This window comes from Manis pentadactyla, chromosome 7 (assembly GCF_030020395.1).
Source record: "Manis pentadactyla isolate mManPen7 chromosome 7, mManPen7.hap1, whole genome shotgun sequence".
Classification (NCBI taxonomy): domain Eukaryota; kingdom Metazoa; phylum Chordata; class Mammalia; order Pholidota; family Manidae; genus Manis; species Manis pentadactyla.
The window spans coordinates 32,629,294-32,642,710 of record NC_080025.1 but is presented as its reverse complement, the minus strand read 5'-3'; the positions used below and the strand labels follow the sequence as shown (position 1 = coordinate 32,642,710).

At 40.8% G+C, this 13,417-nt stretch overlaps 1 protein-coding gene across 1 annotated transcript; it reads right to left on the bottom strand.

Annotated features, from left to right (window-relative positions):
* Positions 1-7,904: 7,904 nt before the first annotated feature.
* Positions 7,905-9,585, bottom strand: LOC118908283 (melanocortin-2 receptor accessory protein 2-like). The gene is made up of 2 exons (XM_057504959.1): positions 9,578-9,585; positions 7,905-9,430 (listed from the first exon to the last, which is right to left on the bottom strand). Exons 1-2 carry the CDS (start codon positions 9,583-9,585, stop codon positions 9,034-9,036), a joined length of 405 nt encoding a protein of 134 aa, XP_057360942.1. The 3' UTR covers positions 7,905-9,033.
* Positions 9,586-13,417: the final 3,832 nt, after the last annotated feature.

Genomic DNA, 13,417 nt, shown 5'->3' with positions numbered 1-13,417 from the left:
AATTAAATCCACATCTACTGAGTGCCTTTGTGTACTTTTGTACAAATAATGTACCTTTTCTAGGCATCAGTTTATTCTTCTGTGATGTTGGGATAACTATATCTTTGTTAAGGGGTGGCTGTAAGGAGAAAGTCCGATGATTTTTGTAACTTCAGTTGGAAGAGCCGACTGCATGCATGGTAGGGATTCAAAGTATGTGTCCATTTCCTTTCTCCTTAGATAAGATTACGATGAAGTTATTTTCATTTAGAAAAACACTAAAAAAGAAAAACCTAAAAAACTAAGTTTGAGAATTACCTCACCTATCAATGATGTACACCATCAATCTTGAGAACAATTTTACTTTCAAAGGGGAACATCTGGGTAAAATTAGTCTTCTGAGCCTAACATTTTTTTTCTTTCATCCTTTAATAAATCACACATTAATCCTGATTAGCTATATTACAGAAATGTAACAAATAAAAATATTAGCAAATATATCCTCTGTTTTAAGGGGGTGATGTTATTAAAAAATGAGTTTACTACATTCACTCCCTCTGAACTGTCACTCCATCATTTAACTCAATGTGTTCCTCCGACTTTCTTCCTCTTATACATAAAAGTCACAGATGTACAAACCGTTAACAGTGTTAATTGGAGTATAATTCACATGCCACTCAATTCACTGATTTAAGGTGTAAATTCAGTGATTTTTAGTATATTCACAGAGGTATACAACCATCAGCACAGTGAATTTTTGGACATTTTCATCACGTCTCAGAAAACTCCCTAGCTTACCAGGAATTCTGCTTCCCTGTCACCACTCCTCCCACCCCTTCCACTAGCCCACTTTCTGTGTCTATAGGTTTCTCTCCTCCAGACTGTCATAGGAACAGAAATATACAGTATGTGGTCCTTCGTGTCTGGCTTCTCTCACTTAGCATATGGTTTTCGAGGTTCTTCCGTGTTAGCATGTATCAGCATTTCATTCCCTTTTATGGCCAGTAATGTTCCATTGTACAGGAACACCACTTTTATTTATCCTTCTTCACTTACTGGATATTTGGGGTGCTTCCAGTTTTTGTTATTATGAATAATACTGTCATAGAATTATGGAATTTTAAACCTAGAAAGTATCAAAAAGCTTATGCAGCTTGTTCACTCTCAATGTATCAATTTACAGATATGCTGAAAGAGCATCAAAATGATAGGTGAATAGGCCATGTCTCACTGCTTCTTGGCAGCAAAATTTTAACCAGAACTCAGCTCTTCTGATTATTTTATGATGGCCACATCTGTCTCCATCAATACTTTGTAAAGTTTTGGAAAGATGTCCTTATGATAACTGTTATAATGGATGTAGTAATAGATAAGAGCCATTCTTTGTGCCCCCAACAACAGACAATTTAGTAAAGTGGTGATTGTGTCTGATTTTAGTCATCTCTGAAACACTTATCTTAGCACAGAGCACATAATGAGTGTATAATAGGAAACTGTATAATCAGTGTATTGAAAGAGCTGAACTCATGGGGTATAAACATGACAAGCAACTGTGTGTTTGATTTTTATTTTCCCTTTCAGCCTATTCAATGTGGTAGTTTTCTTTCACCCTCCTAGGTAAAAACTTGGGTAGGCCCCCAGAAATTAAAAGCCCTGGAGTTTCATTATGTCACAAAGTAGTCTCAACTCAGTCATTAAAATGCCAAAATTGTGCAATAGAGAAAGGCTGCATCCTCGCTGGAAGGAGTGTTCCCTCCCACCTGAGGCTGCAAGACGCTGGTGGCACGGAGGGCTTGGCCAGAGGGGGGAGGGGAGGTGGGCAGTTCTTGCGGGGCTGTGCTGGGGTGACCCTGGGCTCCCTGGGGCTGGCAGGGGCTCACATGTCCTCCTCTTTCATGGCTGCCTTTGTGGGCTCTCTGGACACCCTTTGCCCCGAATCACTGGGGGTCCCAGTTCTCTAGACAAGGATGATTTACACTTTAACAGCTTGTTCTCCTTCCTCAGCCCCTAGGAATATAGCAGTATTTCAACTTCAGTCTGCTGAGGCCAGATACCCTGCCTGGTGGCTCTGTCGGATATTCCTTTTAATGGACAGCCCACGTCAGGTTCGCTGGACATACTTGCCCCAAAGGAGGTCAAGCCCAATATAAGCTGTCTTCAGCTTATCTAGTGGCAGCAGGCAGCCGTTCTTGCCTCACCACCTATATTTCCCACACCTGTCCAGTCTGTCTCCCCCCACCCTACTGCCTACCGTAGGCCACATGTATTTAGTGCCCCGACTGGCTTCCTCTAAGTTCCTCTCCCAACCTGAGATGGAAGGAGCCTGATTCTCCCATGGGGGATGTTTATGGTCTAAGGTAGGCAGGACGGTTCACGTCCCAGCTTTCTCCAGGGGAGTGTTCCAGAACATTCCTTCCTCCAGCCTTTTATTATAGATGTAGGCAACTTGTTCAAGAGTGATGGATCTGTTTTAAAACAACAGCAAACCTAAAATCATTGAAATTTTGCATCTTGGCCTGTTACCTTATCTTGGAATATACATCTATTGGTGTCTCAAATATAATTTCCAGTTTAACTTCTGGTTACACTTGTCTATATTGTCTAGAAGGTTATTGTCTAGACAATATAAATTGGTTATATTGTCTAGAAGGCACGGTGATGTCAAAGGACACTAGTGTGAAACTACCTATTATCTATGGAGCCCCACACCATGCACCATGCTAAACAATTTGTAAGCATCATCTCCTTAACTTCTTGTAACAGGTCAGTGACAGTCATCATGATATTTGTCTAATTAAGCAGGGAAGGAAATCTTCAATGTTTACCAATTAGAATGGTATGCTAATGGTTCACATAGCAGGATGCTTTCAACAGGAAGAAATAGGGCACCTTCTCCCTACCCCAAATGGTTTAAACAACAGAAACAAGTGCTATCTTCCTGCATAGTAGCTCATCCAGACATGGGGCAACTCCAGTGTTGGCTAACTTGACAGTTCAAGAATCTGGGTTCTTCCCATATTTCTGTTCTGTATCCTTGGTATTTAAGCCTATCCCAGGCTCCTTCCTTTCCTGATTGGTTGCCACATTTTAGAAATCACATCAAGATAAGATAATGGTTAGCAGAAGAAGAGCTGTTTCTCCCCTTTAGGAAACATTTTCCTAAATCCCCACCCCAATTTCTCAGCAAAATAGCCCTCTGAAGCAAGCAAGAGAGAAAAAGAGGCACGCTCCACGTGCAGTGGGCAACCTTAGGCACAGGGGTTAGCAACTTGCCTGAGGTCACGGGGTGGGCTTGGAATCCAGGATTGTTTTGCTCCTGAGGGTTTCTTCCTATAATTATATCCAGCTGTGCAGCCTATAAAGCCGGAGGGACAGATAACCTGGGCTATAGTTCTAGTTTTAGGACTTTAAGGGATTGTTATAGTAGATACTCAGTTTTCTCACCTGTCACATCAGAAAGTCATTTTGGAAACCATCTACTTGTTTTTTAATTAGGGTGGGCCAGCAGTAATTTTTACCGTCCTTTAAGAGAAGAAATCTTTAAGAGCATATGACTTTAGTTCCTTAACAAGGCTGGTCATTATCCTGTAAGGAAAGAAACCCATGTTTCAATGATTAATATTTTATTTGTACTTTTTGTAATGAATTACTGCTTAATGTGGCCAATAGCTACCCAGAAGATCTGAATATTTATCTCTAGAGACAGCAGATTTGTGGTGGATGAAATGAATATCCAAAGCAGAAAGATTTAGCAATCGATCAGTATGGACTTATGAGAATGAGGAGAAAGTGGCTTACGCCGGCTCACGCTGTACTAGCTTTCACCACCCAGGCCAGTTGTAAAACCTGAACTGCAACTCTTGAGGAGATACTCCAAACAGGGCCACGTGTGTAGCCAGTGAGCTGCTGAGCTCAGACCATCTGGGAATACTACTTTTCAGATAGATTGCTGCCAATTCCTTGTTTGTATTCACTGGTTTGGCTGAGATTTCACGGGATGAGATGTTTGCCCAATTATTGGTGTGGACATGATTAAAAGACCCTCTTATTTCCAGCCAGATCTTTCTTCCAAGCTCCTGACGTGTGTATTAATCTGAAGAGCTCATAGTATAACTCTTTAAGCCTGTAAATCAGGGAAGGAACCCTCAAACATCCACAGTGAAACTCTTCATTGTAACTACAAGTATGTACCTCCTCCTCCTTGTTCGAATGTCACTCATTTCCTCAGCGAGGTCTCCCTCAGTGGTCTTGGTCTAAATGAAGTTGTCCTGTGGCACGTTTTCTCTCACGATGTTTATTACATTGTGTAACTGTGAGTCCATTGTTCCTTACTTAATGTCCGACCCTTCCAAGTCTGTTCTTGCCAGGAGGACCATCACTGTGTGTGTCTTTTGTTCACCATTCCACTGCCTGTCATAGCACGTAGTGGGGGCTTAGTCCATAGTTGTTGAATTAGGGAAGGACAACACATTGCATTTCAGAAGCTCAGAGCTGCAAGGTTTATTATTTCTGGAGAAGCTCCCGACCATTGGCCCAAAGAAATTGCTGGGGTGCTTTAAAATTCTCTGCTAAAAAAGACTTGCTTGTCTAACAAATTTAGAAAGAGGGAAAAATCACTGGATAATGAAGAAATATTATACTATTAAGCTAGTATATTTGTAGCATATAAAACAGTATATTTTTATACAAAGAGTATTTTTAATTCCTGGATTCAAATGTAATATTTCAATATGAGACCAGAGTGGTAATGGACAACAATTACTAGACAATTCAAAGGATACTTTTTAATATTCATTTGTCATGAAAAATAGTTTTGTAGACTAGATCCCTGGTCTATTAGGGAAGCAGAGAGCCCCTTGGTTTACAAATTTGTTCACATAAGGAATGGGATTTGAGCTCTACCAAGTGTCAGACTAAACAAGGAAGACTGAATCCGGGTCTAAGAAGGAAGAAATGATCCAGTGTTTATTATATTTTGCTGCAATTTTTAGAAAAATGTTATGAGGACCTAAACCTGTATTAATTTGTGACATAATTTCAATGAAGGACAGAAAACAAGGCACTTTCATGATCTTATTATAAGTAGTTAGAATTTTAAAGGTGACTTTGTTTTAGTAAAATTAATGTCTCTCCTTGAAAAAAAACTTCTTAACTTCAGAGATTAAAAAATGCTGTCACAAACTGTGGAACATCCATCAAATGGAATATTATTTAATGTTAAAATAGATGAGCTTTTAAGCCACAGAAGGCCTGGAGGAACCTTAAATGCATATGACTAAGTGAAAGAAGCCAGTGTGAAAGGTTATTTGCTCTATGGTTCCAACAGTATGACATTCTGGAAAACACAAAAGCACACATTTGATCAGCAGTTGCCAGGGTTGGAGGGGTGGAAGGGATGAATAAGTGGTGCTCAGGGAATTTTTAGGACGGTGATATTAATCAGTACTATTATGGTGGATACATATCAGTATACACTTGTCTAAATGTATAGAATGTACAGCACCAAAGGTGAACTCCAATATAAACCATGAACTTGGGGAGATCATGATGTGTCAATGTGGGGTCATTGATTACAACGAACGTACCCCCGTGGTGGAGGATGTTGATGGTGGGGGAGGCGGTGCCTGTATGGCGGGAGGGGGCATGTGAGGATGTACTTTCCACTCAGTTTTGCTGTGATCCTAAACCACTCTAAAAAATAAAGTCTGTTAATTATAAGTAAATAAATATGTCTTTTAAAAGAAAATTCTCACTAGTGGTCATCCCCCTCATGAGAATCGGTCTGTAGAGGGCATTGCTGTAAGGTCACGTGAGGCAGCGTGGCATGGCAAAGACGAGGGTCACATCGTGGCCAGCACGCAGTCACGCAGCCCGCGCTCTGCTCCACTCCACAGGCACAGTTCCCACAGGCTGCGGTGTGATTTGTCTCCTCCAGAGTGTCACAGCGCGGCAGCCCTTGTTCAGATCCCTCCTCCTTTAGATAACTAACTGCATGACTTCGATCAATATAGTTAGGCTTTTTAAATCCTTGCTGTAAAATTGGGACAACCTATATTTCATAGAGCATATGAAGAAATGTCCCCCAGAGGGATCATTTCTATGTGGAGCAAAGGTCTATTAAGATAAATGATGTCCAGACTAAAAACTGTCAGAAATATGAGCTACTCATTAGAGAAAAATCCTTCAGATTTCTTCCTTAGGCTGGAATTGGGACATTCCTGAAAGAAGAGACTCAAATCCTGTGTTTAAAAAAAAATGGTTAAGTTTGATGAGCTTAAAGGAGTAAAGACAGAAAGCAGTGTTCTCAGTGGAATTGCAGCTGCCAATCCGGAAGTATGAAGTACAGACCAGGGGCCAAGGGTTCTTCACCATGCTGACTTCCCCATGTTTGCTACTTTTATGTTTTCGGTGGCTTTTTCTTGTAGAGGGCAGCTGTCAAAATGTCTGTGTCTCTCTTGGGAGATACTGAACACATCCCAGCCCATCTTGGGGAGAGCAGACCCACAGAGATTAGGTGATGGTAGTGTAGAAAGAGGGGAAAGGAAGTAGACAAAGGATGAGGAGGGGGAGTACGCAGCTGGAGAAAGGAGGTTCACCAGTAGCCATCCTGTTCCTAAGAGAGGAAGCGGCCATCTCTGCTCAGATCACACGCATGGGAGCATGTCTACTGCTTAATCTCAGTAAAGAAAATTCCTTCCCTTGGAGGACAACATTATCAGGTTTCTTAAACACTGTTTTTATTCTTCCTAATTGGACTATTCTTAAATATACGATAAAGCTCTTGTTTTTGGTAATATTCCAGATTCAGTTTTATGTAAAGTATCTTTTTTCAATCTGCCAGAATAATGGAATAAAGTTGTGGTATGGGTAACCCAGTGTCAAATATTTTGAAAAAATCTAATCCAAATGGAGGGTGGATTTAGTGACTGTTTAGAGCCTAATTCTTTTAATCCAATCAACTCTCACTGGAGAAAGAAGTAAATCAGCAGAAGGAGAAAAGTAATGTCTTTCCTTGTTGTCTCAAAGACTCAGAATCCTCCCTAATTACCAGCTAAGGAAGTGTGGCAAGGCAGCCTTTTTCCTCATTCCAGTCTGAAGAAACTTGCTCTGTTTTTTATGCACATATTTTTTTCCTAGGAGAGGTGATTATTTGTTTAAAAAGATACCCCACTAGGATGGATTCTGCTTGGACTGACTTAGGAAACAAAATGTAAATCCACACAATTTTATCAAAGATTTACAGCAAGACTTGCAAAAAATAACTTACCCACAGACAACCAAAAATTAACTGTATTAGAAATATTTATGTTGAGCCACTTCCAAATTATTGTGAAAACAATTGAATGATATTGGCAACTAGGCAAGGGTGTCCTTCAGTCCTTACCATTGGCTAAAAATCTCAACTTCTTTTTAAAGGAAAAAGAAAAACTGAAATTTAGAGAATTTAACAATCCATCAAATCTGTATTGATTCTCAGGAACCTGGAAGCAGCCAAAGCATGACCCTCAATTGAACCATTTCAACCCACAAGCACTCTCCGCCAAAGACTTTCACCCAGTAAACAAGTATTTGCTGAACTCTAATATGCACCAGACACTGTGTCAGGAACAGAGGACAGTGTTGGTTAAGGCAAATTCCATTTCTTCATGTGCAACACTTACCTTTCTTGGGGAGACAAACAAAAGATAAGTAAACAGACCAAAAATCACATAACAAATAGAAATAATGATGTATGAAGTTAATAGAGAAGAGACTAATGTTAAAAGTGAGAGTTCAGGGAAGGAATTTCTGATAATTTGGTTTTTCTGAAATCTGGATGATGAGAGGAAGCTGATGTTCCGAAGAATTGCTTGGGTAAGCAACAAGGATTTAAAGCTTATCATACATTTGCTTTATGCCATTTTTTTTCGTGCAATCAAATGTGTTTATTTTTTTTGCTTAAGCAAGACAGGTGGTAAACAAATTTATAATGAAAATGCCACCCAGAGATTAGCATCAGGCCAGGCACACAACTGACTGTGTGTGCAAAATCAAGTCGTTTCCAATATCATCATGTAGGTTTGATTTCTTCATGAAATTAACTGTGTTGCACCAGGCCACCTTGAATATCGTTGGCGGTGTACTTATGACCCATTCACCATCTCAGCTCAAAGCCCACACACTAGCCTCATGGCTATGACCTACACATTTACCAAGGAAATAGAGAGTATGGCAAATGGCACTTGTCTTGCTCAGCAGCCAGTGGCAGAGCAGTGTGAGCAGACACAGATACACCAGCACAGACACAGACGGCACCTCCCTCACCCAGCAGACAGCCTCCCCTGCCCTTCCTGGGGATGGGAGTGCTGTGTGATATGCCCCAGATGGGTAATGATTCTAGGGGAGGCGTGCCAGAGCTGTCCCCAGGTCTGAGTAGGGGTGGCCAGAGGCTCCCAGAAGAGCTCTTCCAGCAGAGCCGAAGCAAATGCCGGCCACAGTGGCTGTGTGGGACACGTCTCCTGACATCCTGGTAGACGCTCAGGCCCCTGACAAAAGTTGGGGCAGGTTAAGGCAGAGACATAGGGGATCCTATAACCAGAGCTAGGAGGCGGTGCCTTAGTGTACACTGCCTTAGGTGTATCCCAGCCTTGTCTAGAGGCAGTCACAAATTCATGAATGATTAGAGCTGGGATGCATCCTCTGCTCCAGACCCTTCACCTCACGGTTAAAGCTGTGGCAGCCGGAGAGGTAAAGCAGTTTGCTCAAGGTGGAGCACTCTGGGGGCAGGGCCAGAATGGTGCGCAGCGCGCTGGCCCCCGTCCAGGAACGCTGACGCTGAGCATGCGGCCAAGCTTTCAGCAAGGAGGGTGAGATGGTGTAAATACGGTATTCCCCAAAGAGGCCCCAATGTGTTTAAAGGCATAAAAACTCAGCTTGATCAGCTCGGAGGGGGCCTTCTGTCTCTCTGTCCCGTCTCTTTGTCTCTCACACACCCCCACGCACAATTTTGGTGAGAGCTTTCTTGCTACACAACGACCCAACATCATCAGGAAAACACTTTACAGAGCATTTTTCTCAATCCAGGTCCTTGTCTGAGGCCTGGGAAACAGGCTTATTTTCTAGAACGATAGATGGTTCTGAAATCAGAAGCTCATCCTCTCCAAAGGGGGAGCTCTGGTCCGTGTTCACAAAGTTGGGGTTGGGGATGTCGAAGTCCCTGAGCCTGTCCAGCCCCTCCTCCAGCTGCCCGCGGCCCCTGCGGACCTCCCGGAGCTGCACACTGCTGCTGGGGGCCGTAGCCTGGTGACAGGCGTCAGCCTTGTCCAAGCGTTTCACATCATTGGTGTAGCAGTGAAAGAGAGACCTGGATTCCTCGTTGCCCTGTCGAGAAAATACTTTATCTGGCTCCAGAGGTCTTCCGAAGTCTGACACAAAGCTGTTCACTCTGAATCTCTTCTCGGACTCTGCACCCCTTCGTGTGATGTTGAGTTCTCACAGATGTAGATGTATCCTGGCTGTTGTACTGTACCCACTGGTGTCTCTTTTAGGAATAATTGTATTTATTGTATTTTCATGAATATATATGTTTTTGGGAGGAGATTTCCACTGAACTACTCACGCCACCATCTTCCCGCTTTATGCCATTTTAAAACTCTCTTAAGAGTGTCCTGTAGGTAGTAATTCTTAAACTTTAGCATGTGTCACCTTTAGGTGGATCACCTCCTCAGTGCAGCACAGATTCCTGTGTTCTACCCTCAGAGATTCTGACTGAGCTGGTCTTGCGTAGTGTCTGTATACATGCATTTTTTTTTTCATTTTTTGTTCATTCATTTTGTTTTCTATTGAAATATAGTTGACACGCATCATCATAACTGATTTCAGGTGTACAACATAGTGATTTGACAATTACATACATTACTAAATGGTTACCAGGGTGTAGTTGAAATCTTCCAACATACAAAGATGTTACAATATTATTGACCATATTCCCTATACTTACGTTCATTCCTCTGACTGTTTATTTTATTTATTTATTTATTTATTTATTTATTTATTTGAAAGGGCATCTCTCATATTTATTAATCAAATGGTTGTTAACAACAATAAAATTCTGTATAGGGGACTCAATGCACAATCATTAATCAACCCCAAGCCTAATTCTCAACAGTCTCCAATCTTCTGAAGCATATATACATGCATTTTTAACAAATTCTCAGAAGTTGCTGTGGCTGTTGGCTTTTCAGTAGCACCACCATAGGCCAAATGCTTTTTGACAACAAATTGCAAAGAGATATTGGTTAACAAAATTAAGGTCACTTACACTTGTATTAATAGAGTTTAGAAAGCTTTTATATATATGTAATCTCATTTGACCTGTGTAATCACCCTAGAGGAAGAAAGGGCAGGTGATTTCATCTCTGTGTTGCTCATTTAGTCATTCATTCATTCAATAACAGTCACATTATACAGATGAGAAATGGCATGAAGATAATATACCAAGAGAAAATAAACCAGAAGGAAAACTGTTTTCTGTTATCAGATGCAGAAATGCCGCTCTGAAACATCCAGGGTTACACAGCGAGTAGGTGACAGAGCCGTGGCAAACTCCAAATCCCGGGGCTGCTTCCCCTCTGCTGGGGCTGTCTCTCAAGGTGCACGAGGTCAGGAAATCACAAAGTCAGGAAAAGGATAAGGCACTCAGATCAGGAAGTGCTACTGTCTGGAGCTGAATCTCAGGAAGATCCACACCTCCTGGATGGGACTTGACTGCGTGCAAGAAATCTGTAGAGAGTAAGTCATCACACTGAGTGGCCCCAGATACATTATCAGTGAGTTCACGGTCGCCCACCTCATCAGGAAGCACTCACCCAAATGACTGTCAAAAGCAGGAGGAAGCCACAGTTTCATTTGAGACTCCATCTCATCTTAGGCGTATCTTCTACCAGTTGGTGATGACTGTTCCCTTCCTACAGGTCTGGAGCTCACCAAGGTTAAATAATTTAGCCAAGATCATGTATCTTGGCAGAAATGGGGTGGAAGTCTCTCTCCATCTGACAATAAAGTCAGAATGACGGGTACCTCAGAGTTAAGTAGATCGGAGCTTTAAAGAAAAGACACTGTCTCCCTGGGGCCCTGGCTTTGCTGTTAGCTCTTGTGTCTGATGTAACTGTAAGACACGAACCAGTCTGAGCATTTATTTCAGGGATTTCCAAGTACATATGTACAGACTCACAGTGTTTAGGTGAGAAGCTGGGACCAATACCCAAGAATCTGATCCAGCAAGTCTGGTTTGGCTCTGATATACAAACACAGACACATGTGTGTGTGTGTATATTTATATAAACATACACACACACACATACGTACATATATATTATTTATTTTTTTTTTAATTAGTTTCCCAGGTCATTCTAAATGCTAGTGAGGTCCTAGTCCACCAACATAGCTGTTTTCAAGCCTGAGGACGGGGCAGGAAAGTAGGTCAATATGATTAGAGGAAGTACAGATATAGAAAATAAGCACATATTTTTAACTTTTCATGAGTAAATGAAGTTATTGTTATTTCATGCCATACAACTCCTTTGTTCAAAAATTCCATGCTTATCAAACCCAGAGATAACATTTCTAAGATTCTTGATCCTGGGAAAGCCTGCCCTAGCTAACATTTCTCACTTTTCTTCTCATCTTGACAGATCTGTCTCTCTACATTGATTTTGTAAAGTATTTTGTTCCTGGGATTATTTCCTCTCTTACAACCTTTTTAACCTTTGAATGTATGCAGATGAGGACTGGATATGGGACCGTGATCACCCTAACATGAAGCTTGGGGGATAGACTGGCTTGATTAAACCTCAATGGGCCCCTCCTGGTTCATGCCCGAGGTCATGATGCTAACTAAACAGCCATCACCCAGAGATTAGGTACGAGCCCTTGAAAATAGACATTCTTGACTGCAAAAATGAGAGAATCTTATGGAATAACCAGAACATTTAATTGAGGAAATTTTTCAGAAAACATACTGAAAAATGCAATAAAAACTAAGACAGAAAAAATGAAAACAATTAGAAAAATCTGTCCAGGATGTCCATTATCCATTCTTTATGTTCCCGAAAAAGAATGGAGAAAACAGGCAGGAGGAAATCACAAAAGGAATAATTCAAGAACATTTTCTAGAACTGAAGAATGTGAGTCTCTAAATTTAAAGGACTCAACCAAATATCAGACATGATGCATTAAAAAAAACACAACAAAAAGCTGTTGCTTTATTATGAAAAGTCCCTCAGGATATAGATCTTACAAGATTTCAGAACAATAAAAATAGTTTAAAAGCAAATACTATTACTCCAAAGAGGAATGAACTCCTCAAAAGCTAGACCACACCACCCTAATCATAATGTTTAACCTAAAATTCTACACCAAGTCCAAGCTAATAGAAACATCAAGTGTGCTAATAGGAAACAAAGCTATTCCCTACAGCCAATGAGTAAAATATGTATATTCCGTGAACACTCTCTGGATAAGTTACTGAAGAATATGCTCCTACAATGAGAAAATTAAAAAAAAAAAAGGAAGATAACAGGATTTATAAAACAGGGAATCCTGTGTGGTCATGTTGTAAGACTGGAGCATAACCAGTCCAAATGGAGCACTTTGCCAAACTTTGATATATTTTTTTAATGTAAAGTGTCATTGGTTAGGAAAAAGTCCCTTGAAAATACAGCTTCAAATGATAGGTATGATGAAAAGAAAGAAAAAAATAAATCAATGAAGGTACTATTAATTTCTGGAAAAAATGGTTTCTGGAAAGAAACAAAAATCTGGTCAAGAAAGGAAATGCAATTAGAGGATTCACACAGCTCAGTGTCCGTACAGTTTTAGATATAATTATGTATTCATTCCTTAGAGATTTACCCATAAATGGGGTACTGGGAGGATGAGGAGGTAGGAGAATGGCATGTAATTGTTAAACCCTCATCTAAAAATAGTGTCTGTTTATTAAGCATTTACTGTATGCTGAAGATTGTTCTAGATGCTTTACATTTTCTTTTCCATTTCTCACTACCATCCAGTGAGAAAGGAACAGTCTTATGTCTATTATATCTTCAAGGAACCTGGGGTACAGAGATAAAGTATGTTCAAGGTCACACAGCTGGGAAGTGGTGGTCCCAAGATTTACACCCAGGCTATCTGACTCCACTGATCTTACTTTTAGCTTCTACTCTGTACCTGTATTTACTTCTCAGGTCAGTAAGCTTAACCAGTAAGCAGTAGTTTATGTCCATGAATGGAAATCAGGAAATTATTATCTAAGTATCTCACTTAGAATTATGGAGACAAATTCCAAAAGAAACAGCAGTTCAGCTAAATTGTTTGTCATTGAGGGGCATGACTGAAGGGGTAGGTCAGGGCAAGCTGTTTGTGTTAAAATGCTTGTCATATTTTTTAAATTTGTATATTC